The 26,947-nt window shown below is 37.5% G+C and overlaps 1 protein-coding gene across 4 annotated transcripts in view; it reads right to left on the bottom strand.

Annotated features, from left to right (window-relative positions):
• Positions 1–2,923: 2,923 nt before the first annotated feature.
• Positions 2,924–26,947, bottom strand: part of LOC107659173 (zinc finger protein DPF3) — a 40,081-nt gene continuing 16,057 nt past the window's right edge. The window contains exons 4-12 of one of the 4 annotated variants that reach the window (XM_016448016.1): positions 26,491–26,624; positions 24,908–25,003; positions 24,601–24,673; positions 23,781–23,822; positions 17,062–17,199; positions 14,206–14,334; positions 7,152–7,264; positions 6,853–6,934; positions 2,924–5,457 (exon numbers count right to left, since the gene is read on the bottom strand). In XM_016448016.1, the coding sequence (XP_016303502.1) occupies positions 5,390–5,457; positions 6,853–6,934; positions 7,152–7,264; positions 14,206–14,334; positions 17,062–17,199; positions 23,781–23,822; positions 24,601–24,673; positions 24,908–25,003; positions 26,491–26,624 (875 nt within the window). In that variant the 3' untranslated portion in view covers positions 2,924–5,389. Of the gene's footprint in view, positions 5,458–6,852; positions 6,935–7,151; positions 7,265–9,815; positions 11,571–14,205; positions 14,335–17,061; positions 17,200–23,780; positions 23,823–24,600; positions 24,674–24,907; positions 25,004–26,490; positions 26,625–26,947 lie in introns of those variants that run through there. The other 3 variants (XM_016448017.1, XR_001630883.1, XM_016448018.1) reach the window with 3 other exon arrangements.

Consider the following 26,947-nt stretch of genomic DNA (forward strand, 5'->3'; position numbering starts at 1 on the left):
AGGTCGTGTTATACTCACCTATTGTATTAGCACATGATACTTCTAACTGAGATGAGAAAATAATGAAGAGCGATACCTTTTAGACTCAGTTTTATTGAGGAAAAAAAAAAGTGGTAGTACTGTATTTCAGGATGATTCAGAGCACAGAATATTGCTTTTGCACAAAAACGGCGCCAGTGAGGAACGCTGGATCCCGGAGATGAGAGTCCTGCTTTGTCAGTGTTTGTTTCTGTTTCCTGAACAGCTTTACAGCAAAATGTCCAAACAAATAACAAAATTAAATGATTTAGGAAGCATCTATGGAGGCCTATTTTGTCTCATAAAAAATCAAAATTGACCCTTCGCAAGGAGTTTGATTGACAGGCGATCTGACCAATCATAATGCCGAATCCGCCATTTTTGTCTGACAAACAAACCAGACAGGAGAGTAGATTACCGTCGGTGGACTTGAACTTGAAAAATGGTGTGTATTGACGTCTTTCCGCGGTTGAAACAAGATACCTTCTGATGTTCATTTATGTTGATTTCATGCTATAACTAGTCGGTTCACATACCGCTTGAACTGAGGTGCTACAGCGATGTGTCACGATAGCCACAAAATGGCATTTATTTGAATTTCTTAAAAATTACAAAATTTTAAAGATGAGACTTTGTTTCATACCAGAACTAACCTGCTCTGTCTTGTCTTGTCAGCGCGTTGTCAGTTTCCTCTTTGCTCCGCGATTTATTTCCACTGCGTTGTACTATTTTCACATTCAACATGATGTGTGGCGTTAGAGCGCCATGGCTTGTCGGACAACAGTAATGAAGAGGGGCGGGTCTTAGCGAAGAGTCGATTATGACATAAATTGAAATGATGAGATTCAATTATGAGATTTCTGAGGGGAAAAGTAAAAAAAAAAAAAAATTATTAGATTTAAAAAATGTCAAAATCTATAACGAAAAGTTAAAATTATGAAAACTGACAAAAAATAATTGACAAAAATGTAATAATTTTGATTTTATCTTATAGTTATGACTTAGTATCTCATTTTGACTATTTAATTTATAATTATGACTTAAGTCAAAATTATGCAATACTAAGTCATAATTGGCGTAAGTCATAATTATAACAAAAATCTCAGTGTGTCATAATTGTGATTACCAAAGCAAATTTTTTTTCTTGTGTGGCAGAAATGGGGTTCCATAAGCATCTGATATTACTCTATGTTTGAAATCAATACATTGGTCCTTATAAACTATGTTTGTGTTTGCTTTAATGAATGGTATTGTAGTGTAGAATGTAAGCGCTTAATGTTGCTCTGTGTCAGTGTTGTGATTAGTATGATGATGATGATGATTTGCTCTGAACACAAACATATGGGGATCACAGCCCTTCCCTTTCAACATATCAACAGTAGACTGTTTTTGTGGGATTACTACCCATTAGAAAGGTGTTTTTTCATTGCAGGACACCCAGCCGCATTTCTGTAAGTTTTGCTTGCATCGTTTCCTGAAGCAGCATCACTGCCAGAGACACATAGACTTATGCTGCTGGAACACATGAATTCTCTCAGTTGTCTTTAGCCCACAAATTTAAACACAGTCAAATGGCAGAACAGAAATGTGTGCAGCTGATATAGCACGTTTCCTTTACACATTTTCAGGTAGTTGATTTGTTGACTCATAACTGTACATTAGGTTGAAATGGAATGTATAGACTTTGCAGCAATCCTGGATATGGAAGATGCTGTGTAGAATACTGAACGTGGAATATAACTTAGAGGCACAAGTGCCATATTCAGCACAAATCTATGCATGGAATATTTCTAAAGAGTTTTATTGCTTTTAGGCTTTTTTTTTTTCATTGGCAAAGATGAGGATCCAGTAGGTCTAGACAATGGAAAGGAGGACCTGAAGTCGTGAGACATTCAATAAACATTCAGTTTGGAGAGCTCTGGAATGCTTTTTCATTTTTCTCTGAATGGACAGAATTGTGTGTCACATATTTTTAGCTCAAATTGTTTGTGACGGTTCATTAAACATCTATTAAATGTTGAACTTAGCAGTACACATATAGCAACAGTACATCGGAGAATTGTGCTTCAATAAGCTAGATTTGACTTCCATAAAGCCAGTGTGGTAGGATTTCATAATCATACTGAACTGAGATAAGCACTGAATTACATTACAGAGGAAGGTGTCTCTGCTCAACTGTTAATGTGTAAGTGCTGCTCTCTAGTGGTAAGCATTGCAGGAATAATGTGAAGCATAGACTTGCTTTTACTTTTGTTTTTTTTATTAAAAGTTACATTACAACAAGGATAAAAAAAAAAAGAAGAAAAATACAAGAAATAATAATAATAACGAAAAAACTAAGTACAAAACAATTCTTGTGATAGCAAAGGATTAACAAGTCAACATTTGTGTTTGAATACAGATGATTATATACAAGAACGGTCATTGTAACAGGCTGCATTTTCTACTTTTGGACTAGATTAATTCATTTTGTAAGTTGGTATAATGGGGCTGTTTCTATCTTAACCCTGGGTTATCATCTCTTTAAAGGTGCTGTAATGTACGTTTTTGACTCTACTAAAGCATAAAAATACTATAATATGTTTGCAGATATTTAAGAAACATGCTAAGTTAACATACTTGTTTATCTGAAAAACAATGCTACAGTCAGTTATTCTCCTTTGAAAATGTGCGTTCCGGGCCGGAATGTCGGTCTCTGTTTTGGTTTGTGAAGCCCACCGCCAGTTTACCCAGTTGTATTTTGGCACCCCGGGTTGCCAGTTGGCAAAAAACAGCGTATTTAATTTCATTCATCGTCAAGTGCGCTCGTTCCTGTTGGTGTCGTCAATCTGGCAACCTGCGTGTGCGTCAAGTCTGAGGACGTGGGGCCGGGTGAAAAAAACCCTCTCCAATATTTTGAATTTGGACTGCAATACCTAGTTCAACCACTCGGTGTCAATCCTACATACAGCACCTTTAAGCTTGCTTTCAACCCTGGGCAATGAAAAGTATTGCACTTTTACTTTAGAAGGGTATTTAGCAGTGGGTTATGAAGCCTGGAGCAAAAAAATCTTGAGTTAAATCCCCTTTCAAGGAGTGCAATAGTGCCTGACCACTTTTTAAGTGCCCTTGGTTCAGGTAGTATTTTCCCATATGATTTGTAGTTCCCATTAAAGTATTCTAAACTATGAACATTACAAACTTTGATTTGAAGCCAAAGGTACAAGACTGGTGCCAGACAGCTTTAATGAGGATTAAAAACTATAATCCCATGAAGCTTTGTGAATGAGTCGATCAAATTACAAAAACAATGGAAACAAGGGGTCCATTTGCTTTTGTGATTCTCTGGTGGAAATGTCTTTGCAAAATCATGGATAATGTAGTTTTTCACCAGAAATTCCAAATATAAATGACAAAGGCATATGGTATATGGTGGTATATGAGGATAACAACATACCACCAAATACCATTAATTAACAACCTCACTTTTTTGTTTCTTTTTTTCTTTTTAGCAATTTATAAGTTAAAATCGTTGGAGAAAATGGATTGGGATTTTTATTTTGACTGCTGCACTCTATAACTGGTAGTTGTTTAGCAACAAATAACCAATCATTACCCTGAATAGCCCTGCTTCATTAAATATTCATGAGCTTTGTACAGTCAGTCACAGAAACTTTTGCATTGTATTTCATTTCAACGTTTGAGGGAAAAACACAAAGTTCAAACAGAAATGAATGGAAAATGCATTCATAACATTGCAGAAGAGACCAATTTATTCTGATGGCACATTGAGGAACGAGACGAGCTGATATTTAAATGAAGCACATGCTGTGTTCCTCCAATCAATATAGGCAAATATCCATAAAAGAACACTAACCCGGGGTTTACAAATGTACAGTCTAGTACAAACCATGAAAAAAGACACCTGAAGGTTTATATTTAGAATGGGTTGACAATTTTAAGTGCGAAAAGTCATAATGTATCAGCTGTCTGTTTTTCTTTTCTAAACAAAAATCTTATTCCAAAGGCCTAACTATGGTTAAATGAATGGACTCTAAACATCATCAAACTAGTTTGATTTTGGAACCTTTAATACATTTCTTAAGCTGAAAAACAAATGTAAATTTGATGTAGATGACCTTTAAAATAGATAAAAATGCATAGCTAAAATATTCAACAGACCGCAAGATCTGGAGAGTGTTGATGAATTGGCTCTGAAAATAGAGCCTCTAATGGATTATACAGGTGAAAGAGGTGGGAATGACATGAGAGAATGTCCAGATGGAAATAGAAATGCTAATACATCACGAGCAAAGAAATACAAAACGGAGTGAACAGATGTTTCACTCGGAGAGGTATGAAGGGATCCAAACAGGCGGATGGAACAATAGAAGGTTCTAGGACACACAAAACTGGAATGTTCCTGGAGCATAACCAGATATGTCCGCCACAATGTAACGAAAGATTAAACAGTCTAATGCATTCACATTTAATAATTACAAAATGTAACCTAGAGGAAAAAAAGCTGGCTTGAAAAGGCAAAACAAAGCATGCAAGTACTATCGTAGCACAAGGAAAAGCATTATATGATGCTATCATGTAATTTACCAACCACATGATTGTCTGCTAAATTATATATGTAAAAGAACAAATAAAAACACTCAACAGCATTATTTTCCAGTCCTGAATTCAAAGCTAAGTGCTGCTTCAATACATGGAAAAACTATTTTTTTGCCATTTAGGTTAAAGACTTTCACAATAACTCTCAGATACTATGCTCTACCTGAATGATGATCCCAGTAAGAAAGATGAGCTACTAATCACATTTATCCTCTTTACATCAAACAGTTTCTTGTTATGAGTCAGAAATCATGTGGGCTTACAAACATCAGACACATTGAAAACATGATTAAAGTGAATAGAACCCGACTTAAATGAAAAGGATTTTGCTTTATACCACTGGTGTGTGTCTCTGAGTAAGTTTATGTTGCTTTTATTAAAGACATAGAGAAGAAACAGCAGATAACTTGATTAAAAAATGTGGTATTTGTTAGAAATAGCTTCGAATTGCAGCTCAGGAGCTTATGTGTGTGTAAGAGGTTGATTATCACTTCATTCATTTGTAATATTATAGTTATTGTGCTGGTGTTGCTATTTAACTAAGTACTTTTTATATAATACAAATCATGTTTCTAGGTAATCGGACAATCTGGACTCAAACCTGCCTTTGGATTTGTTAGTGAGCAGCTTGTGAGGTAGACTACCGATTGCCTAGACTTGAGAAAAATGTTTGTAACACAGAGGTAGAGGAAGACTCCACTTCACACTACTACAGGAGGAGAACTACAGCGCAAAACCAAGACAAACATCCATCCTGAGTCTCTCACAACGCTTACAGCTCTCCGAAACTAGATGCCTTATCCTTCAGCAGATCAAGACACAGATGACAACTCCAACTTCCTGTGTACGAAACACATACTAAGGTGACTCACATGTATAGCATGTGTATTTGTTTAATGTGTGACTGTTTGTTCATCTATTTACATGTCCATGTGGTGTATTGTAAATCAGTGTCATGATTTTTTTTTTGTAACTATGTAGTAGAGGGGTCTTCAGTAATGGGTCAGTAGAATTTCAGGGGGTCGGTTGATTACTTTTTTAAAGGGGTCATATGATGCGATTTCAAGTTTTCCTTTCTCTTTGGAGTGTTACAAGCTGAACTGAGAAATCAAAATTCCTTGATCTTTTGACATATAAGCGGTCACTGTACTATAAAAACATCTTGTAAGTCTTGTTAGTCTAAAAACAGTTTATACTGAAGCAAATCTATCAAAACGACCGCTTGTGGACTGTGCCACTTTATGACATAATAGTGTGGCTAAACACTGCCTCCGCAGAAGATCAACGCCTATTTCTACATCACTGCCTGTTTAGCCCCGCCCACTGATTCGCACATGTAGGAAAATGACGAGAGAAGCAAACGCAGGTCTACGCAGAAACTAAACGATAAACTTTATTTCATGAGCTTTATTTTTAATGAAGTTCCAGACAGTGTCAGTAAGAACTTGTTCCTTTGTTCACTTCATTTTACCATGGATTTGTTTATAAATAAGGCACAATTCGACGCAGGATTTTCAGAAATATCGAAACTAAAAGACAATGCTGTGCTGACTACATTGGATCCGATGTAACCCCACACAAGTGTGAGTATATGTTTTTATTACATGATCACTATTGCTTTGTCTGTTATTAAAGATAGTTTGATATGTACTGAGTATGCGTTTTTAACCTAAATCACAGCAGCGTTCATCAATGTAGGACATAGGCTGTCAAACGTACACAACTATTAGCTAATCATAGCAGTGGGTGTTTACTTCTGAGCCTATTCAAACAGAGCGTTCTGATGAGGGGGTCGAAACAGGACAGAAAATAGCCTATTACTTAAAAATTTTATTTATTTTATGTAAAAATCTTGATAACATTATAAGTAGACCTCAGAGAACAATACATGACCCCTTTAAATGTATTTTTATAAAAAGAAAAACATATATTCATTTAACAAAATAATATTGAGTTTTTTTAATTAAACATTAAGTTCTTAGCTTCCATCAAACCTAAAAGTATAGAAATTAAGCTTCAGCTAAAGGATTCGTTTTTCCTTTCACATTCAAATATAATATTTGATCATATCATTATTATTGCATGTTAAACATTATTAATGCATTCATGTTATTATAGGCCAGGCATTAAAGGCAACAACCCACACCAATCTGGCAGATTTAAGAACTGAAACAATGCAATGTATTAATGATTTTAATATCTATTATGTTATTAACTGCTGTGAAGTGATCTTACCCTCGGGTGGCTGTGTCATGGGAGGCTTCAGGCAGTACATGTGGTATCCCCGATCACAGTCATCACAGAACAGAAGCTGATCCTACAAAATTAGAGGGCGTCACCGAGCTGTTAGCTCACACACACTCATCCATATGAGCAGGCTTGCTGAAACATGCATACTAGCAACACGCTGCGTCAATAATATCAAACAAGTAAAGAGAGCTTTGAGAAATCTTGTTTGAGATGTCAGATCATCTAAAAGGTATTTCTTTACGCTCGCACACTATTTTATACATCCCCAAGGATTTAACACTCACATCGTTCTCTGAGGTGCCACACAGACTGCAGGATTTACACTCGATGCACTGCCACTGGTACGTCCGAACAGCCTGCATCATGTTGTCTGTGAACTGCAGACATGAAGGATGGCCTGGTGAAAGAGAAAGATGAAAGAATAACCTGATAGATAGAAAGAAGAGAAGCTAAACTCAGAGTATTAGATTATTTTTATTTACGTCACTAAAATCAATTTAATTTAGAAAACATAATTCAACTAAATGTCATAAGACGAATCATTAGAAAGTTTCTTAATGCAATTTTTGTACTTTAAGGTGGATTGATATGCAGATGGATGGGGGGGACAGACAGACAGACAGACAGACAGATAGATAGATAGATAGATAGATAGATAACATTAAAGGGATAGGTCACCCAAAAATGAACATTTTGTCATCCTCAAGTTGTTCCAAACCTTTATGAGTTTCTGTCTTCTATTGAGCACAAAAGAAAACCAAATAGTTGAGGGTAACCATTGATTTTTACAGAAGTCAATGGCTACCCTCAACCGTTTCCAGCATTCTCCAAAATATCTTCTTTTGTACTCAGCAGAAGAAAGAATCTCATAGAGGTTTGGAACAACTTGAGGGTGAGTAAACAATGACAGATTTTTCATTTCAGGTGAACTATCTCTTTAAATTAATAATGACAGGAACATGACCGAAAAAAAAAAAAAGATTACACACGATTTATGTGGAAGGAACAAACAACAGTTTCCCCTAAACACCTCCACCTTCTGTTCTGCCCTCCACACACAGAAAGAGGGTAAGCACAGGTTTGGAAAATGCCAGATGGTTCTGTAACCTCACATGTCTGTCTTTCTCTCTCTCTCTGTGTCTTTCTGTCTCTTAGGGAGGTGTCAGTTCCTCGGCCTGCTCATTTCCTCAATGAAACTATGAGAACAGCAGGCTCCTCTTGCTTGGATGCCCAGTAAAGCATGTGCAGTCTTCCCAGTTTGGAAAGCATGTGGAGCCTTGGCTTGAAGTCGGATGTTATGTGAAGCTCTTTCCCTACCTCATTCCTCTTCATGGCTTTGTCCCTGGTATTCACATGCAGAACTATGTTGAATATATTGAGCCACATTATGCCGACATTTAGACATACATCTTTTGTCTTGATTTTATTTCTTGCAAGTGTATGGAAACATGCCTGATTTAAAGGGATAGTTCACCAAAAATGAAAGTTACCACATAATTTGCTCACCCTCAAGCTAAGTGTATATGGCTTTTTTCTTTCAGATGAATACAATCGGAGTTATATTAAAAAATGTGCTGGCCTTTCTCAAGCTTTTTAATGGCAGTGAATGGGTGTCGAGATTTTGAAGCCCATAAAAGTGAGTCCATCCATCATAAAAAGTACTCCACGTGGCTCCATGGGGTTAATAAAGGCCATTTGAAGTGAACTGATGCATTTGTGTGAGAAAAATATCCATATTTAAAACTTTATAAACCGTAATGTCTAGGGTCCACTAACTGTCATATGTGTGTTCACGAGAGAGTGGCATTCAAGCGCATGATGTAGGATCTAGGCGTAGCATAAGCTCCAGTGAGAATATGCTAGTCTCGCAAGAACCAACTTTTGTTTACAGCAAAGGAAAACCAGTCTCCTCTTGGCTTATATCGAAATCCTCCGACATTTTTCTTTACAAATCCTCATTTTGTACTTCTAATTCGCGACCAGTATTTTGTTCTGCTCTCTCCTCTGCGCTTCAGCATTCATCACTTCTCACCGGAGCTTACACTACGCCTACGTCATCGGCTAGAGATTACGGTATATAAAGTTTTTAATATGGATATTTCTCTTACACAAACGCATCGATTTGCTTCAGAAGGCCTTTATTAACCCCCTGGAGCCGTGTGGAGTACTTTTTATAATGGATAGATGCATTTTATTTTGCTTCAAATTCTCAACCACCATTCACTGCCATTATAAAACTTGGAAGAGCCAGGACATTTTTTTAATATAACTCCAATTGTATTCGTCTGAAAGAAAAAAGTCATAAACACCTAGGATGGTTTGAGGGTGAGTAAATCATGAGGTAATTTTCATTTTTGGGTGAACTATCCCTTTAAGATGTTGATCTTGATGCAATACATATAAAATACGAAAAATTATATCTAAAATAACTTAAAATAAATATTTTATGTGCAATATTTTGATAAAGTTCTGTTAGTTGCATTAAAATTATAGACTACAATGGTCCCCAAAATTATTTTGATGCAAGCCATACTTAAACATGTATGAATGTCTTATGTAATGCATTAAGAAAATATAAAGCCAAGTGTTATGTAAATAAAATATGGCACTTTTTTCAAGCTAAACATTTCACAATAACAAGTTTGCTAGGTTTCAAATGATAAAACAACATATTACTCAAAATTAAGACAGTTATAACAATGTTCATGTGAACTTGAGGGGGGCTGACTTCATAAATGCACTAGAATGACCTTGAACCAGTCAAAAATGGCTCATAAAAGTGGTTTGTTCTGAGATAATGTTTAGCATCATTTATTTGCAGACTTAGATTGATATTTTAGTGTCATTCAGACATTTTAAAGTGTGACTTAAATGTACAAATACTATTCAAGGTCACTTGTCCCTTGTTTTCCTTCCTTGAAACAAAATTAACTCAGAGTAATTCATAAAATGTAAAATGTTTAATGTTTTTCAGTAACAAAATCCAGTGAAAGACTTGCAGGCTGACATTTGGAGTAACAGGACTCAGCAGCAGCCACAGCATGGATGACAGGTTGCATGAAGTGTGTTCTGTGTGTTTGTGCCACAGGTCTTCATGACACAGAAGCAGTTACAAGCATCATCTCTAGCCATGTTGCCCTTTGGCTTAGTATTAAATGAACTAAAGTTCGAATGTTAAATATTGAAACATTTTCTCAAAGTTTAGACATCAAAACACTGGGAGAAATATCATCAGGAGCTGTTATAGAACAACGGGTTTAGCCTGCAACAGCCTATATACATTATACAATATCTTAATAAATTATATTATCGTTTTCAAAAAATGAACGCCCTGAAATAGAGACAAGATCGAAAGCATTAATACGGAACATTTTTCGCAACAGTTTCAATTCAAAAGTGACACATGAGTTCACCATAACAATAAATAGAAGAGCTTTAAAGAGCAAATATAGCTAATTTTGTTCATACAAAACGGATACACTGAAATATCCCCATATTAACTGGGTGACGTCCCTGTGGCTAATGTGTATTGTGCCTTTTATTGCATGTATTCTGTTTTCTAGTTTACATTTACTGCATTTTCCTATTGAACGTAGGAAGCTTATGTGCTTGAAATCCAGTGTATTATTATTATTATTATTTGCATTTACACATACACAGTCAGACAGAACCTCAGAGCTGGATCTGTTAACAGAGGTGAATGGTCCAGATTTTATTTGCAAAACAAAGCCTTCATGAGAATCATTGCACATATGCTACAATTGTACCCCTTCTTGTACCTGTCGTTTAAGGAGAGTTTCCTGAATAGTCCTTTTTCTTCTTCTTACTCAGCAAAACTAGGGAGAGGCCAAGTTTCATGTATCCTCCAGCAAACATGGGATTTCAAATTTCATTGTCATTTTTTGTTCTTGTTCTTGTAGCTGTCCTGAGAAAGGAGGAGAGATGGACATTGAAATGCCAACTGGCTCTTACCTCTCTGCAAACTGTCCTCCCTTCCCTCTGGATCCAATCAGGGCCTGGCCTCAGCCCATTCTCTGCCTTCTCGTGATCCCTTTCTTTGCAAATATTGTATTTATCCAGATGTATGAAGAAAAAAAACCTCTTCACTATCCGACTATCAGACACATGTTGAGTATTTTCTCCTCCTTGAGGTTTGAAATTCTTTAATTTCTATTTCTAAAGTAAATTTCCACACAGTAGGCATTTTATCTTACATGGCGAAGTGTAATCCACACATCGGTAACGTCCCTGCAATTTTCCATGACGGAAAACAAACAGTCCAGAAGTAATGGCTCCTCCGATAACTACCACCTCTCAGTATACAGAAGTGTGAAGCAATAAAAACAACATTCCTTAATTTATAAAAGGCTGCAACTTGTCCTTTGAAAGCAATTCCTGAAGTTAACATTGTGTCTGGAGTTGTGAATCTGTTACGCATGCTGCTGCAAAACAACAGGAAAAAAGGAAAAAGAAAAAACCAGGCAGCAGACACATGCCAAAAGTTTCTCTGATGCTGTTTCCTTGAGCTTTCTCCTTTGTCTATCTGTACTGAGGTGAGCCTGTGCTGTCGTCGGACAGAAGCCCGTCCAGGTCGTCCTCCTCAAAGCCGTGAAAGGTGGATGCCTCGCTTTCTGACGTGTCGCCGAACATGTCCAGAACTCCGCCCGTCCTCCTCTTCGCCCTGGTCCCACCGACGCGATCAGCTGACATGCATGACGGACATATCAGCATCACAGTGGAAACACACACAAGTAACACTGCAGTCAGCTAGGACTCACACTCCTCTGAGCTTTGGACAACTTGCAGTCTTTGCTGTTACTCATACATTACGGCTTGCATGTCTGATTGCCTGAACATGTGCTTATCTCATTGGTTGTAGATTAAAGTTGCAGCACATTAATAGCTGTAAGTGAATCATGAAAAGGGATAGATCACCCTAAATGAAAATTCTGTCATTATTTACTCACTGATTGATGGAACACAAAGTCTTACAGGTTTTGAGGTGAATAAATAATGACGGAATTTTCATTTTTGTGTGAACTATCCCTATAAACTTTTTTTATTATTTTTTACTGAAGAATACATAATTTGGTCTCTCCCTGTTCTTGCTATACCATTCGATTATGAGAAGGCAATGGATCACATAGCCAAGAAAGAAAAACATAAAGAATGGAAGCATATGAGCAAAATAAATATGAGAATATTTTGCGCACATGAACTGAGATAACTGATAATGCCCTAAACAGTTAAGAATTTTGAGCATGTTAGGAGTTCCAGGATAATCTGCTAGCAAAAGCACTTGTGTAAAACAAAAAACGCAAAACACAAGCACTCAAAGAGATGAACCAAAAGCCCACGTTACATATAAATGCTCATTCTCAACACTGCAGGATTTGGCTACACTTACAAACACAATACACATTCTAAATGCAAGCATGGGAATTTTTTCTTTCTTTTTTTTTTTATCAGAATTTTTTTTAAAGACCAATGTGGATTGGTTTGGGTAATTGCAAAGAGCAAATGTTCTCAGGTCTGCCACCTTGAAAACATTTCGCATCTATCTAAGCAATCTAAATTAAATGTAAGATGCTTCTGGACCTTGTAGTCTTGGAATCAACCATGAAAAACGGCATGACTTAACGGTTTCTTCCGTTTCATTCGAATCCCATGACACTCCCACAGCAGTTTCACAGAATTGCACCTGCTTTCCCTTCCAAATCTAATTAGAATGAACTGTGATCTAGCCTTGGTCAAAACAGTCAGAGCAGAACATGAATATCAACTAGATGATTTTTACTTAGGCCTATATGTCTTTTGTATGACAACAAAATCTTAGCAGATTATATTAGAAAGAGACCATAACAAAAAAGATTAAGTTATATACATTTTCATTTCCATTATTAATTAAACAAAAAAAGAAAAAATATATAGTTACTATTTTTATATTTATATTATTCATTAATTTTATTTGCATTATTTTCACTATGGTATCTTTTGTTGCACAAAAGATATTTAAAGGTGGGGTAACCGATTTTTCAAAAACGCTTTAGAAAACTGATTCGGGCCGAATAGCAAAACAAACTTGTAGCCAATCAGCAGTAAGGGGCGTGTCTAATCATGATGTGGAGGAGAGAGCGTTCAGTCTGAGCCGAGCGACAGAAAGTACCCCACCTTTAAGTAAAAACCTATATATTAATTATTAATTTTCTCATTGCACATGTAGGGTAAATCCAAAAGTTATCAAATGCAGTCAGTCTGTTATTTTCATATTGTGGTATTTGTGTTACATTACAAGTAATTTATACTGGAATTCATTTTTAAAATGACCGAGTGATCTCTCCTCACATGTTGCTTTTAATCAGCATGTTTGTAAATACTGCAAGAATTCATGAATAAACACCAAGACTGCAACAGATAAACAACTGCATGGAAACAGTGGTAATCTGCCCATCTCTGAACTACTGTGCTGGTTTCCAGGACACAGATTAAGTCTAGTCTGGGTTTAAATGGTGCTGCTAATGGCAACTCTCCATTAAAAAGCCTTTCTAGTAGAATTCATCTGTGTCTGGGAAATCATTTCTATATGACACCATTATGCCAAGCCAAACCCAAATCACAACAACTCAAAGAAACTCCATAAAATAAACAAACAAACATGCTCTAGCAAAAAACACGAAAAGATGGGATATGCACAAAAAAAGCTGATGAAATGTGCTATCGATGCATGACATGATAAAGCATTAAATGGGATCTTTTGGTGGATACATATATACCAAATATGGGCTTTATTACATGTACTAAAGCTTTTTCAGATCAACTAAAAAAAAAAAAAAAATTCTAGGATATGTAAATGTATATCATGTGGTGTTTTACTGTTGTGTGCAAAATTTTCCACATTGTCTTGAAAGCAAGAATAATGTGTGTGTATAATGATCATTCATTTCTGCTTCTTTCAAATAGAAGACTAACATGTCTTTAACCTACTACGTCAATAAAACTAACATCTGATTTGTAGACAAAGTCTTATTGACCTGAAATACAGATACTGTAATCTGGCCCATTTTAGAGCACCACAGACTCTTACACTGATTACAGAGAGAGAGAGAGAGAGAGAGAGAGAAATCTCTGAATACTTTTACTGACTACATCTGGCAATTCATTTTAAAAAAATCTTTCTTTTTATAATTTCAACCAGATTATTATTGGCTATGCCACAGTAAACATCTCCCTCAGAGTGAAATTAAAACAAGATGGAGGTGAAACTACCCTTCTTGATCTAACATGGGCAGATACTGTAACTGTGAGTAATAGAGAATACAGTGATGTGAAGGGACTCACCAGAGCGGCCGCAGTCTGAACAGGAAACCAGCTCCTCAGCCTGGCCTGTCTTCCTGTTAGAGCCTGAGTCTCCCAGACAGAAGTCACAGTAGTCATTAGGGATGATCGTGCCATCAGGCCCTTTCTGTGCTGTAAAAATAGTACAAATTAAAAAGGGGAAGAGAACATAGAAGAACAGTGGCCTATTCCAAACCCTAGCAAACTAAGAAAGTATTACTTTTATTATTTTAGACATCCTAAAAGTGTAACATCATGCACACTGTAGTATTAAAGAATATAAATAGAAACATTTGTGTGTGCTATGTATTTATTTGCTTATTGAATACTAAATAATATAAATTAGAATATAATTAGAATATTTATATTGAATATGTTGCGGCAGCTCACAAATCAGGGTTTCTGCAGATATGAACAAGTTAAATTTAAGACTTTTTAAGACCTTTTTAATACCACCTTATATGAAATTTAAGACCTAAACCTGTAATGGAAATACACATTTTATTACATACATATATGTAATATTTAATGTGTATAAATTAAAAAGAAAACAAAATATTGCTGTAATAAATTATATTTATTACTACGATATACAGTGAACTTTTCATATCAGCAGACAATATTCCATACAAAACATCCCCACAAAATAACTGCATCACTGAGATTTTTGGTGGAGTAAATTTATTCTGAAGCAATATTTTCATCAGTGTTCTATCAGCTTTTACATACTTAAATCTGCATATTTACCTTTACAAAGGCCTATTTTTAACCTTTTTAGATGTATGCATCATCTTACATGTCAAATTATTACAATTTATCAATAAATTCAATATACACTATAGGGCTGCTACCAGTCAGATTAAATAATTTACACTGCAAATAACAATAATTACAACTGCAATAAATAATGTTATGAGATTAATGTTTTAAATGCATTTATGAGTATACAAATAAAAAATGTTGAGGGGAAAAATGCATACTGTTCAACAACTGAACTACCAGTAAGTGACGGTAAGTCACTGAATGAGTGAGTACTGAGTCATTCATTCAACTAACTGAGTGTGTTATTGTGCTGATATCTTAAGGACTTTCGTGGACAGCTGACTCCTAAAGTTTTTGATATTCTTCATATTCTGTGTGGTGGTCAGATAAATTTAAATAGATTTTTACCTTTTATGGGCATTTTACCTTTATAAAGACATTTTTCTATAAGTGTGCATTATCTTTTGAGTCAAATTCTTACATTTAATCAGTGAATTACAATAATAAGACATTTGGGCTGTTACCAAGCCAATGAAATCAGTATCAACAAAATTAATTTTTGCAATCCAGACATAAGCTGCACCTGAAGCAGCATTTAGATGTGTTTACACGTCTAATGTGTTTACTTGTTCTGTTTAATGCAGAACATGAATGCATTTAACCTGCAGTTACAAATGCATAAATAATGTTTTGATATATTAAACATAAAACATTGAATACTGATATTTGAAATAATTAAAAAAATGAAAAGATACTTTAAATGTGAAATTAAAAGCGCTAGTAGGTGGCAGCAAGTCACTGTTAATAAGTGAGTCATTGCGACTGAACCGAATCATTTAAACAGTTGATTCATATCACATTTGTATATGGTAATTTTTGGAGAGAAAAAGGCACTCTTCCGTGTGAACTTGATTAACTATATGAAGTGGTATAAATATACACATTTTCTGCCCCCATGTCTTGAAGTTGTGATCATTCTGAATGTATTTTAATAGACTGAATCATGCCATAAAAGAGCGCACTATACTTCACGTAATGTGTGCACTCTGTAAATTAGGTGTTTTGAAGGTTTTTTTTTTTTGCGTCGTGAGAATATTGAGCAAAATAGCTCACAGTTTATGTGTGCTGTCACGCTCATTTGTTCTGAAGTCTCGAGACAAACAGAGTGAGCTCAGCGCGAGCTTGTATTCTGTATTCTGCTAATTTACTGCAGTTCTCTCTGATGACGCAGTAATTTACCGCGGGGAAGTTTTCTTCGGTCTGTCCAATGATTGTAAAGTCATTAGGTCCGTCAGACTGAAGATATTTTAGCGGTAATGAGACCAAAAATAATTAAGACCCATCGAATCCGAATTTAAGACATTTTAAGACTTTTTAAGGCCTTATATTAGGAAAACGTTATTTAAGACATTTTAAGACTTTTTAAGGACCCGCGAACACCCTGCTAATGTTTGGAATAGAGCGAATGCTACTAACTATAGTTATGTTAAAATTCACACTGGGATGTAAACTATAGAAATAATTTGTGTTACAATTATTTTACCATGTTTAAAGTCGCTATGTAGCATAAATAGCAACAGATTATTTCTTCATATTGTAACATACAACTGAGTGAAATGGATTATCGAAAAAGAACAGAATTCAATCCATCGGTTGTTGACTGAATGAAGACAGATCTGAAAAGGGGCAGAGTTTAAGCGGACTAAACAATATCTGGTAAACCCCACCAGAAAAAAAGTCTGCCGTTTTATTGGAAGATCGAGGTATTACATTTTTTTAATTGAAAAATTATGAGAATCAGAATGCGGAATATGTGCTTTATAAGTACTAATAAACAGCCAATATGTTAATAATATGCATGCTAATAAGCAACTTGTTAATAGTGAGAACTGGTCCCTATACTAAAGTTGTTTAAATAAAACATATGAATGAATGAATTGTTCACAATAATGTTATTAAAATGCAATTAGAAAACAGGCACAACACAAAAAGTAGCCCACAATAAACACAACATTCATAAAATGTTTAACCCAGTGTTGGAACAGAGTCCTAGATATTAAAACACTTATTTTACAATTCAAATTAATATTAACTTACGTTTGTGATTCTCGTGGTGGACAGGAGGAGATTGGGGGATTTCAGTTTCTCGTTCTTCCTCACCCTCCTCTTCAGCAAGGTGAGTATGGGTGTAATGGTAGCTTAATCCAGGGCGGTTTTTATAACGCTTCCCGCAAACTATGATAAAGAACATTAGTCATGATGAAATTCATTTTACTGGCAAAAACTTCTTTAGTCTCAAATAAGTTATTCTAATAATCAAGCTGGGATGTTAACACACATCTAAGGAATTCACAAAGCAGCTAGCTGTGGAGTCAAAGCGCTATCACAAAATCAACGTTGCATGTTCTCAGCCAGTGAGAGAGACATGCGGGGTGTAAGAACAGTGTTTAAGGCACATTATTAGCACTGCAACCACACAGTGTGTCGTCATTAACACGTACAGGTGCTGCTAGGCATCGTAGCAAGTGCTCTGCACTGACTGTACCTGTGAATTGTAGGAATTCACAAAGTGTAATTAGTAATGTGACCACCTCAGAGCAAAACTATGAATATTACTTATATATTAAATAACACCTCTGTTGAATGCGGTCAGAATCCATCACTGACACTGTATGTCTTGGGTGCAATTATGTAGCTTTTAAAGTGGTCAAATGCTATCCAACTGTGATCCGATCACTGAAAACACATGTTAATGCCAGTTGGCCTATTAGATTACAGACATGGGATATATCACATAGTGTTGGATACAGTATACAAATGAATTGCTGTTATTGAACATGTTGGTTTAGGTTGTCATATTATTTAAAGCTCAGCACAGAAAAGATTTGTTTCTCTCTACAGGTGGATGCAGTAAACATGTCAAGCATCTGTGGGTTGCAGACTGCAATACCAGCAAGGTAGGCACAATATTTTCACAGTAATAAATTCTCTCACTACAAATCTATAAAAAAGGATGGACAAACCAAGGAAACCATGTGTACAGTATTTGAAGAAGATCTCAACTAGCTGTCCGGTCCCCAGGATAACAGAGGACTCAAATGCAGAGAAGTAGGTGAAAAACGGAGATTTATTTCTCACAAGGCAAAACCAAAACAATAGAACAATCACAAAAACAGCAAACTAGTCCTTGGGGACTCCAGAGCCGGCCGGCAGAGTAATGCAGACCTCACAGGCTGTGGAAGCTGTCCCAGACCCAGTGTTCGCACAGGACAGGTGACCAGAGAGATAGCGAGGCAACGAGCGGCTGTCTCTCCTCACTAGGTGTCCTGGGGTACAGTGAAACAAGGGAAGTGCTTGAATAAAAGCACTGATAACATAGTTAACATGGAGCACACCAAACAATCTACTCAGAAGAAAGGACAAGAAAGCAGAGGTTATAAAGGAAGAGGGGAACAAGCGACAGGTGAGGGAGAAACAGCTCGTGATCTGTGCACCCCTGCCGCAAGATCAGCACTGATTACCCAGGTCACAAGCTGCCGAAAGTGACAGGACAACACAGACAGTAGGGGGAGCTAATGAGGCACCCTGAACCGTGACAGTACCCTCCCCTTCAGGGATGCCTCCTGGCGTCCCCGGAGGACTCACCGTGACGCAGATGGAATTGGTCGATGAGTGCGCGATCCAGAATGTTGCGAACCGGAACCCAGCATCTCTCCTCTGGACCATAGCCCTCCCAGTCTACCAGGTATTGGTGACCTCTACCCCTACGCCTCACATCGATCAGCCGCCATACAGTATAAGCCTGCAACGACCAGCAGTAACGCTTCCTAGTGGAGGTGAGATCAGTCAGAGGAAGGGCGACCTGGCTGAAGTTCAGAATGAATCGCCTGCGATTTTGAACGCGATTTTGTGTAGCTTGTCAGTGATCTACGGCTCTGTGTAGTAAATGCCGCTCCATCTGAAAGCACGTGCTGGAGATTTACTACTAATCACCAGAAGCGGCTTTACTTAAGAGATTCGCATGAAAATCGCATTAGATTTTTTGCCCAGCCCTAAAAGGCGGTCTTCCATTCGTCCCCCTCCCTAATCCGAACTAGGTGATACGCATTGCGGAGGTACAACTTTGTAAAGATGGTTGCCCCCTGCAATAGCTCGAAGGCCGATGACATAAATGGCAAAGGATAATGATTCTTCACCGTGATGTCATTCAACCCCCGATAGTCTATACAGGGGCGCAGCGAACCATCCTTCTTTCTCCACGAAGAAGAACCCCGCCCCAGCTGGAGAAGAAGAGGGACGGATAATGCCTGCTACCTGAGAATCATGAATATACCTCTCCATGGCCTCCCTCTCAGGTCCGGACAGAGAGTAAAGGCGCCCCTTAGGCGGAGAAGTGCCAGGCAACAGGTCTATCACACAGTCGTACGGGCAGTGCGGAGGCAGAGATGAAGCTCGGGACTTACTGAAAACCGCTCTCAAGTAATGGTAAGCTGGCTCCTCCTGCATTACGGGGGAAAATGCAGCACCCAAACACTGAGCTAAACAGAAGAGGCTCCAAGCCAAAGCAGAGTTAAGAGCCCAGTCAATGTGGGGGTTATGCTTGACCAGCCAGGTGTGTCCCAAAACCACTGGAGTGGTGGGCGAGTGGATGAAGAGGAACCGGATCTCCTCAGCATGATTGCCGGAAAGTGTGTGTGTGACAAACTTAGTGGCACGGGTAATACTGGCGAGAAGGGTGCCGCAAAGTGTTCTAGCCAATATAGGCTCGGCTAGGGCAACAGACGAAATTCCCAAGCGTGTGGCCATCCCGGAATCCATGAAATTGTCCTCCGCTTCAGAGTCGATAAATGCAGACCCCTTATGAGCAGTCCCATTAAACAGTAATGAGACTTGGAACTCAGAACGACCACCAGAGGGCAGTCAAGTACTAGTGACGCTCACCGTACGTGCTCCCTTGAGGGGTGAGCACCGCCTCGCTGCCGGGTACGAAGCTGCCACATGACCTGATTCCCCGATGTAGAGACACAGTTGATTGTCCAGGCGATAACGTCGCTCCCTTACAGTCAGCCATGCTCTCCTGACCTGCATTGGCTCCTCCTCCGGGAAAACGAGACGTTGGGAAGGCGTGTCACTCGCTGCTCCTGACGCAGCTCTAGTGACGGGCTCAGGAGGAAACACGCTCCTCCGACGTCGAGAACGGAGAGCAATCCTGTTATCCACCCGGATGGCAAGGTCGATCAAATCATCCAGGTTAGAGGGCAGTTTGAGAGAATAGATTTCGTAGCATTCCAGCCACAGGACGCGGCGAACGTACAAAACTCAATAGAGTACCCGGATACCGATTGCTCTCCTTGCTGTAGCAGCAACAAAGCTTGTGCCGCCTCGGTTCCTCGAGCAGAGAGATCGAAAACCTTGTGTAGCTCCTCCAAGAAACTCTCAAACGAAGAACAGCAGTGATGTTTGTTATCCCACATAGCCATTCCCCACTCTCTCGCTTGACCCACCAAGAGCATGATGTAAATGCCACCTTGGACTGCTCCGTGGGAAAACAGGAAGGCTGGAGCGAGAAAGTCAGAGAGCATTGGGATAAGAAGGAGCGACATGTGTTAGGCTCACCCGAGTATGGAGCAGGAGGATTCAGCCGTGGCTCAGCATGACGGAGAACGGCTCCATCGGGGTCGGGAGAAGGCGTTACAACTCGGGCAGCGGGAGGGTTAGTCTGCAGCTGATCAAGCCACACTCTGCCAGCTGGTTGAGCTGGAGAGAGATCTCGGCGTAGGCGCGGCGAGAAGCCGCGAGTTCATCCTGTTGCCGACCCAGAAGAGCACCCTGCTGCACAAGGGCTCAGCGCAACTCCGTCTCCTCTGCTGTGTCCATGACGTGGTGAGTAGATTCTGTCAGGTCCCCAGGATAAAAGAGGACTCAAATGCAGAGAAGTAGGTGAAAAACGGAGATTTATTTCTCACAAGGCAAAACCAAAACAATAGAACAATCACAAAAACAGCGAACTAGTCCTTGGGGACTCCAGAGCCAGCCGGCAGAGTAATGCGGACCTCACAGGCTGTGGAAGCTGTCCCAGACCCAGCATTCGCACAGGACAGGTGACCAGAGAGATAGCGAGGCAATGAGCGGCTGTCTTTCCTCACTAGGTGTCCTGGGGTACAGTGAAACAAGGGAAGTGCTTGAATAAAAGCACTGAAAACAACGTGAACACGGAACACACCAAACAATCTACTCACAAGGAAGGACAAGAAAGCAGAAGTTATAAAGGAAGAGCGGAACAAGCGACAGGTAAAGGAGAAACAGCTTGTGATCTGTGCACCCCTGCCGCAAGATCAGCGCTGATTTCCCAGGTCACGAGCTGCCGAAAGTGATGGGACAACACTCAATGGGGCACCCTGAACAGTGACAGTAACTAAACTTATTTAGATTTAATGTCATAAGGATTTTTAATTAATTTTCAAAATATTTTATACATTACCTTAAAGACAACATGAAATTTATTTTCATTTTAAAGAAAAAAAGGTCTTTCCAATCAAATTTCAGTGGGATAAGTCCCGCCCCACATTTTGTCTTGATGATCGTCTGTTTTACTCTAAAGTAAACTATTACAGTTAAATGCTTTTAGATGCTGTTTTTGTGTTGTCTTTAAGTTTCATTGGTACATTTATGCTTAAAGGAGCACTAAGTATCCAACCATAGTGGGCCTAACTGTATTAAATGTCTACTTGTAGTGTACTTCAAATCTTAAAAGTTTGTAAAAACTGTGCTTGTAGATAATAAAATATTAATATAATAAATGGCCACTTAAAGGCACAATGTAATTTTTCGCCACTAGAGGGTGCGTATTTAAAACAAACAAAGAAACAAAGGCGTAGTTTGATGACGCCATTACTGAGTGTGGAATCATGGGAGTTGTCGTCTAAAGAGTTAATGATTTATTAACATAGTAGAATAAAGCAGGGTGAGGCTGAAAACCGTCAAAGCGAAACGAGGCCGCTGAACAAGCGTGACACATGGCTCGAAAGCAGCGGAGCTTTTATTATGCCACAGTCGACCGCTTCCGCTCCTTCCGGTCGTGCGTATGTGGGAAAAAAAGCAGCGCTGTTTTATCATACTAGATACATTTGAAAGTTCTGTTATAATGCTACTCTGTGCGGTCGTCACCGGTCTATTAAAACGCACAACATATTAAAGCGTCTTTGGTGTTTCCATGTTTTCTACAAAACAAAACCGGAAATCGAGGAGTTATGACGTCATTTGGCAGGTTACACAATGACACTATGGACACGGTCCGTGTCACTAGTTAAAATAGCTTATTTCTCTGGATTTAAACATTCTTCGAAACATTTGGGATAATGTAAGTACACAAGTCAGCAAAATATATAACACTGTTCTAGTGGTTTCTGGATATTTTAATAAAAAAATCTTGCATATTGTGCCTTTAAGTGTACTTAAAGAGGGTACACCTTCATGACTGTTTCTTAACACACTTAAAAAGAGCATTTTGTAATTTTCAAATCAAGTTTTACTTTTAAGTACATTTTAAATCTTTGTTTTATCATTTTTGTCATGCTCTAAAAAAGTACACTTAGTTTTATGTGCTGACGAACATACTAAAGCACATATTTTAAGCATATAAAATTATGAAACTATAATGCATATTTATTTTAATTGCAATTAAAATACAATTTACGTATGTCCTACATTTAACATTCATTTCTCAAGTAAAGTATATTATTTAATAAGTATGCTAAAAATTTACTTTAGCATGTACTACTTTTTCAAGGGGTAGTGAGATTTTATTGGTCAGTAATATGTCTTCATTTAATGTGATTATAAATGACTATAAACATATTTGTTAAAATGGTATTCATGGTATTCTGTGGAAAATTTACTTTACTAGTATATATTTGATGTAACAGATGTTATTTTGTACAGACTGCTGAATCATATAGATGGACACAGGAATTATTAAAGCATAACGTATAGTCAGTGGTGGACGAAGTACACAAATCAAGTACTTGAGTAAAAGTACAGATACGTATAATAAAATATTACTCCAGTAAAAGTAAAAGTACTCCTTTTTCAATTTTACTCGAGTGAAAGTACAAAAGTACTCAATTTTTTATGTACTTAAGTAAAAAAGTACTGATAGATTTATTTAGCAATTTTATATAGGCTACTTAATTTAATTTTATATTAGCACATACATTTTATAATCCTACTGCTCAAAATACCTGGGATTTTCCCAAAACAACCACTATATGGAGTCAAGATATAGTTTTGTTGTTTCGTATGGACTACGTTGACGAGAGTGATGTAGTAATGTTCACTGTGAAGCTTACACTGCGATGTACCTGAGAGAAAACAGATTTGACCATCTGATTTTCACCAGTAAGAAAAAAGTGTTTTAAAGGTAACGAAGTAAAGCTACTCCGTTACTGTCCACCACTGCGTATAGTATGGAAAAGGGAAGCAACTACATGCATTTCATTTCAGCAAAGTGCACATCCAGAGTCAATCATTCCAGCAATGCAGCAGATTTGACCAAGAACAGGACCTGCAATCTACTGTAGATGCGGCAATGAAAAGGCTACATGTTCAATCTTTGCTATTTTAGCAGCAGTGTTGTTAGCCATGTGTGATAGCTTTGGCCAAGCAGCATGAAATATTAGCAGCAGCTACAGAGAAAAGACTGAACCAGACAATTTATGTTAATAATCCCTCCCCGCCATGAGCATTAAGTGTTTAGCCTTGTCATTAGCATAGCCCACATGTCCGAACAAGAGGAAGATGGCAACATGGCTGAATACCTGAGTCAGTGGTTTTTGAGTTATGCTTTTGTTTGTATCTGTCTGAAACAGAGGAGACACAACGCAAAAGAGGAGACAGAAAAAAAAATACAGGAAGTAAGTTACATTCAAAGAGGCCTCTGGAACCCAAAGTAGCTCTAGTATCTCCTCGGGTAGTCACATGCTTTTGATATTATAACAGGCCACCATGCCAAGATGAGAAACACAGGCAGATACCATATGAAAAAAATGAAAGATATGAAAAATGAAGTCAACAACAGTATATGCAAAATAGTTCAAATCCCATGATTAAAACAGAGGTCAGAGACAATAAACATTCATTATTTTATTTGACAGCAGTGTGGAATAAAAAATAAACACTACAATTATAAACCTACTAATTTATACTAATATTCAGTGGGGTCCAAAAATCCTCTAGGGTCTCTGTCTACTTTTATATCACATTTTTATAACAATTAAAAATAATTAAATACAAATTACATTATGTGCATTTCAATTAATTTAAGTGAAAAAAGGTAAAGAATGTCAGAAGTTTGCTCATTTGATTAATAGTAAATATTTCTAATAATTTTTTTTCTTTTTTAAATTTCCTCTGAATTCATTTTTTTTTTTTATATAAGTAAAAAAAAATCAGTTTTTGAAAAGCCTCAGACTTTTGGACACAAATACATAATGCCAAATTAGGTTACAAATAATTTTTTTCCTAATTAGTTTTTCTCTTTCTCTGCAGTTCAAATGTATACAAAATGATATCTATTTCAAGTTGCTTAGACTTTAAGGCACAAAGGTTGCATATGAAAGCAATGAAATTGACACTTACTGTCACACACGTAGGGTTTATCCTGATCGTCGTTGGCCACTGCTTCTGTTCGCCTGCGCCCAGAGCCTCGACCCTAAATAACAGACATTATATAATCACTTTCTTTTTGTTTAGATAATTTCTCATTCATCTTTTCTTAGTCTCTGCACACACCATAAGTCAGAGAGATCAACACAAGTTTTCCTTTTTCATGTTTTATTTCCCTCTCCCGTGTCAGTCCACCCTGTCTCAAGCTCTCTTTTTCTTGCTCTCACCCTTTTTCCTTCACACCATCCACAGACTTTGATGAGTCATGCTCATCACTCACCCTGCCTTTGTTTCGATGCTTCCTCTTTGGTGTGTCCACTTCAAAATCTTCATCGTCATGGAAACCATCCCCATTTTCATCTGCCTCAAGCACCCTCTGCAGAGAATGAAGAAAGTTGGGGTAAGCGATTAGATGACTAAGATCAATGCACTGCACAAGAAAAGACAATAGTGTGCATATAGAGAGCGGAGAAATTTATTGGCATATATGGTCAATGGGGTCCTTAAAACGCTGGCATTTCGTAGCAACATAGTATAAGAAACACTAAAAGTGAATTGTTTTTATAAGTGGGTCATTGAATGATTAATTCAACCGATTCATTCAAAGATGCTGATTCATTCAGGAATGAAACCGCACCTACTGTGTGTTGCTTCTCCTGTGGCTTTGCTTGAAAGCATAAACAGATAATGTAACTGGCACAATTGGGTTTAAAAGCAAGTTAACTTAATATTAACTTCTATTCAGCTATTGTATGAAAACAAGATTATACTCGCAGTCGTGCATTTTCTTGAATATAATATTTGGGTACAACATCTCTCTTGCTTGTGTGATATTGTGAAAATATATAGTAATGTGAAGTGCATTGTGTAGAAAGCATGCTTCAGTTTGTATTTTTTCGAGTCTAGTGGTCCTTGCCCTAATAATGCGGTATTTATTGTTTGCCAGAAGGTAGGAAGCAAAACAGCTTGCGGCTGGGGTGGATGGGGTCTCAGATGATGGATTGGGCTTTACAGCAACAGTGAATGGTGGATATCGCTGACTGATGGAAGATTGCATCTTAAAATGCTCTGTGCCATCACCTTAAAATTTTGCAAAGCATCTCTGTTGGGTTTGGTAGTATTTTTGAACCATACAGTAATGCAGCTAGTAAAGAAACTTTCCATGGTGCTAGAAGTTTGAGAGGTACGGTTTCCCCATGCAAGTTTTATGATATATTTTTACATTAGATGTCAAGTGGCACACCAACCAAAACCAAAATGATTATTTATCAAATAAAAGTAACTGAAATATATTTATATCAAGCATTAAAGGCATAGTTTACCCAAAAATGAAAATTCTGTCATTACACACCCTCATGTCATTCCAAAATCGATTAGATATTTTCGAGCTACGACAATACATTTTGCACGCAAAAGAGAACAAAAATAACGACTTTATTCAACTATTTCTTCTCTTCCGTTTCAGTCTTCGATGCACATTAACAACAGCCAATTTATTGATTAGTATTAGCCATTTTACCAAATGAATGAAATGTATTTTCACCAAAACACTGTAGAGTTCTACACAACAATAAGGTACTGGAGGGTATTATTATAAGTTGGAGGTATTTTACACTTTTAAAAGCTGATAGGCCTATTTATTTTGCCTGAAAAATCCTAATTATTCATGATTATATAGTTAGTTACATTTTATTATTTGTATATTATTGTTTTTTTCCCCTTGCTGTCTGTGAATCTTTCAGAACAGAGCTACAACCTATTTTTGGTTCGTGACCCAGCGATTGAAAACCACTCTGTAAGTCTGACACTGACTCTTAATACATTATCGTGCATGTCCAAACCAACTGGAGCTGGATGTGATACCTGGATTTCCAGTAGTGTCTCTTCCTCTTTGGCGTTATTGTTCCTCTTGTCCAAGATCCCATCACCTCGTAACAGTGCCTCCAGGGCCGTGGCCTCCGTCGCTGGGGCTTCTCTCTTGGCCATCAGCTCAGCCTCTAAACATAAAAACGAAAGAAGTAGAAAATGAGAATGTCTGGTAAACAGCCAGTAGAAGCAGCTTCTTTGAACCTCTCATCCATAAAAATGAGGTCCAAAAGTCTGAGGCAAATTATATTACTTGCATAATATTTTGTGAAAATGTGTGTTATAAAATTGTAATACATTATTTACAGTGTTGGGAAGGTTACTTTGGAAATGTAATAGGTTACAGATTACAAGTTACCCTATTTAAAATGTAATAGTAGTGTAACTTTTTATTACTTAGTATGTAGTATTTCTGTGTTTCTATATGTTTCTTATTATTTCCAGGTTTATTTCA

Source organism: Sinocyclocheilus anshuiensis, unplaced genomic scaffold (assembly GCF_001515605.1).
Source record: "Sinocyclocheilus anshuiensis isolate Anshui unplaced genomic scaffold, SAMN03320099.WGS_v1.1 scaffold423, whole genome shotgun sequence".
NCBI classification, from domain to species: domain Eukaryota; kingdom Metazoa; phylum Chordata; class Actinopteri; order Cypriniformes; family Cyprinidae; genus Sinocyclocheilus; species Sinocyclocheilus anshuiensis.